General features: G+C 44.3%; 2 protein-coding genes across 2 annotated transcripts in view; one reads left to right on the top strand and one right to left on the bottom strand.

The window, feature by feature from the left end:
• Positions 1-1,898, top strand: part of mlst8 (MTOR associated protein, LST8 homolog (S. cerevisiae)) — a 6,927-nt gene extending 5,029 nt beyond the window's left edge. Inside the window, exons 7-9 of the mRNA XM_007543855.2 lie at positions 120-244; positions 337-500; positions 1,169-1,898. Of these exons, the coding sequence (XP_007543917.1) occupies positions 120-244; positions 337-500; positions 1,169-1,287 (408 nt within the window). The 3' untranslated portion in view covers positions 1,288-1,898. The remainder of the gene's footprint in view (positions 1-119; positions 245-336; positions 501-1,168) is intronic.
• Positions 1,899-1,996: 98 nt separating this feature from the next.
• bricd5 (BRICHOS domain containing 5) overlaps positions 1,997-3,308 on the bottom strand; it is a 5,790-nt gene continuing 4,478 nt past the window's right edge. The window contains exons 6-7 of the mRNA XM_016667159.1: positions 2,161-2,270; positions 1,997-2,096 (exon numbers count right to left, since the gene is read on the bottom strand). Of these exons, the coding sequence (XP_016522645.1) occupies positions 2,176-2,270 (95 nt within the window). The 3' untranslated portion in view covers positions 1,997-2,096; positions 2,161-2,175. The remainder of the gene's footprint in view (positions 2,097-2,160; positions 2,271-3,308) is intronic.

Here is a 3,308-nt window from a genome sequence, read left to right as displayed (position 1 = left end):
GCCCCTGTGGGGCTGCGGCCCCCTGAGGCGGCCCTTGAGACGCCCCTGTGGGGCTGCGGCCTCCTGAGGCGGCCCTGGAGACGCCCCTGTGGGGCTTTAACCTGCTGGTTCCTCTGCAGGGAAACTGCTATGTGTGGAACCTGGCTGGAGGGATGGGAGACGAAGTCACCCAGTTGATTCCCAAGACCAAGATCCCAGCACACAAACGCTACTCCCTGCGCTGCAAGTTCAGCCCAGACTCCACGTGAGCGACCTTTGACCTGCATGCTCTCCTCCAGATGCCAGTTTGTCTGTTTTTCTCTGTAAATAAGTTGTGTTTGCGTTTGTTCCCTCCAGACTGCTGGCCACCTGCTCAGCAGACCAGACCTGTAAAATCTGGAGGACGTCGAATTTCTCCCTCATGACGGAGCTGAGCATCAAGAGCAACAACCCTGGAGAGACCTCTAGAGGCTGGATGTGGGACTGCGCTTTCTCTGGGGACTCCCAGTACATCGTTACTGGTGTGTATACGAGCCCTGGAGACGCCCCTGTGGGCGTCTCATGATTCATTTGAACTGTTCTTTTTATCAGAGTGGAACTTCCAGGATCAGATCTTTACATACACCAGTAATATGTGTGTTTGCCAGTGTCTGAGTTTCCATCGTCTCTGGGTCGTTTTAGATTATTTCATCCTCTTTAACCTCGACAGACCCGCAGCATAATGCTGCCACTGCAGCACATGGTAGAAGGTGAAATAGTGATGAAAAAGTTAGAAGTGAAATAATCTGCCAGTGAACAGGAAACTCCAGTCACTTGGTTGTTCAGTAATTATTAAATATATTTTTTGAAAATAGTATTGTGTTGAATATTTATTACCTAATCCATGTAAACATAATCACAATACTTTGACTGTTTTGAACCTAGAAATGAACCAAAGTATGAAAAAACTAAATCTATAACTGATTAAAAACTAAACGATATTAAACCAATAATAACTAATCAAAAGTAGTAAACACGTTCATTAAACTAACTGAATCAGACAAAAAGTCACAACTAAACTGATCTGAACTACCCGGGGCAGTGTTCTGTCTTCAAAGGCTCAAACTCATGTTGGTTAGTGTATGTAAACTTCTGGCCTCCACTTTAAACAGATTTCTTTAGTCCTTAATGACAGTTTTTCCTTCCACAGCGTCTTCCGACAACCTGGCCCGGCTGTGGTGCGTGGAGACGGGAGAGATCAAGCGGGAATACAGCGGCCACCAGAAGGCCGTCGTCTGCCTGGCCTTCAACGACAGCGTGCTCGGCTGAGGAAGACGAGGGGGACGACGAAGACGCCAGCAAGCCGGTTCCTCACAGTGGAGGAGAGTTGGAGGTTTCCCTGCAGCATCATGGCCGCCTCAGGCTTTACAGGACAGACTTTATCAGGCAGGCAGGAGGAGAAGCAGAAGGTAAACCTCACATTTCAACACGTTTCTGTATTTATTCACCACAACTGGACATTCAGCTGAGCTCACACTGTGTCACATTGCAGCAAACCTCAGAGCTCCTTACTGGGACTTCAGATGAAAAAACGCACAGAATTATTGTGAAGGGGAAAGAGAAAAATAAAAAATAAATCGCTTTCATATTCAGCCCAAAATAAACAAAAGTTTGTAGAATTACCCAGGATTTTTCTGTACGTCTCATTTAAAGAATTAAAGTTTTACATCTGCTATAATCTGATATCAGGGGTGTCAGAATAAAGAGGCTGAACACAAATGCATGCCACACTTCTCAGATTTCTGTTTCACTTCAAAATGATGCGTTAATTTGTTGCATAAAATCCTAAAAGTTTGTGGTTGTGACGCGTCTGTGATGCTCTGTGTTCAGATCTGTTTCTCTGTGCCTGGTGGGTCAACTGGGAATAAACCATGTACAAATGATTTATCAGTTTTAGTCTCTTTTCTGTGAGATTAAATGAAAACAACTTTTCAACATAAATACCAACAGTATGTGTTTTAATAGGCAGATAAAAACATTTCTACAACAATGGCTGCACATAATTACACTCCAGTCTAAACAAAAACAAAGATTCTGTCTGGAACCTCCAGATGGTGCCACCAGGGGGCGCATTGCTCCACCACCAGGCCTGTTTTCTGTCTCTGGAAGATGGGAATGAGCTGGCTGGCAGCAGCCCTGCATCCAGGCTGACCTCCGTCACTCAGGCAGGTAGTAGAAACACACCGACACACAGATGTTGCTGGGGAAGCAGATGTCGATGCAGAAGTAGACCAGCCGCTGTTTGCCTGGGCCTGGGGCAATTAGAGACACCATGGGGGTTAGAAACAGAACAGGCTGCTGGTAAACGTTTACATGGACCCACGTTTTCCACACACAGCTGAAAATCAGATTAAAACGTTTGGTTTTTATAAAAGTTACAGTCGATTAACAGAAATAATTTGTGTGATTTAGCCTGACAGAAGAGAAAACAGTTTGTTTTATTTTCATTTATAAATGGCACAGATTCAAACTAAAAATTTAGATACAGACTAGATTGTTGGCTAATAAATAGTCAGTCAACTTTATTTGTAGCATTTGGTGGATTTGGTTACTGCGAGATGAGTCAGCTTTCTATTTAGCTTGTAAGCTAAATATTTACAGGGCAAACTGGCTTTCTAACTAAATATTTAGCTTTAAGCTAACAAGATATTTCACAAGTCACCTTGCTATGTAATTCTTTAGTTAGCCATAAGCTAAATATTCAGCTTGCCAACTAAGCACAACATATTTACTTAGCAAGCTTGTTTGCCGAGTAGATATTTAGTGTGGATCATAATCTTATCCAGGCTCATTGGGGGGCATGGGCAGGCATTGGGGGAAAGCAGGGGGCATTGGGGGGCGTTGCCGCCCACAGAGACAGCCGTGCCCCCCTGGACTGGAAGCTGTTTGCTGTTTTTACCTCAGAGTGGCCAACTCTCTGTTATTCCTACATATATTTGATACAATAGGAGCTTCAGCACTTCCCATATCTGTACCTTCTGTCACTTTTTTTCCAGCAGTTAAATCTGTTTAATCCGTTATTAACGTGTCGTAACCTGTTCTTCTGAGCCGCCTTTAAATGCGAATGCTAAGACACTCACGCTGGGTTTACACACCTGCACAGCAGTGACGGAGACCTGCTGCTGCTGCGCAGAGCTGCCATGATCCATGTTAGAATCACGGCAGCAAAACGCAAAGAACTTTGCACAGTTTTTACCCAAACTAACCAACTGAGTTGAGTAAAGCTGCTGGATGCAGGTAATGTTAGCTAAAAGATGACTAGCTAATGTGAGCTAACATATGACTAGCTA

Source organism: Poecilia formosa, unplaced genomic scaffold, assembly GCF_000485575.1.
Source record: "Poecilia formosa unplaced genomic scaffold, Poecilia_formosa-5.1.2 Scaffold926, whole genome shotgun sequence".
NCBI classification, from domain to species: domain Eukaryota; kingdom Metazoa; phylum Chordata; class Actinopteri; order Cyprinodontiformes; family Poeciliidae; genus Poecilia; species Poecilia formosa.
Note: the sequence above shows the minus strand (reverse complement) of the source record. Positions and strands in the feature narration are given on the sequence as shown.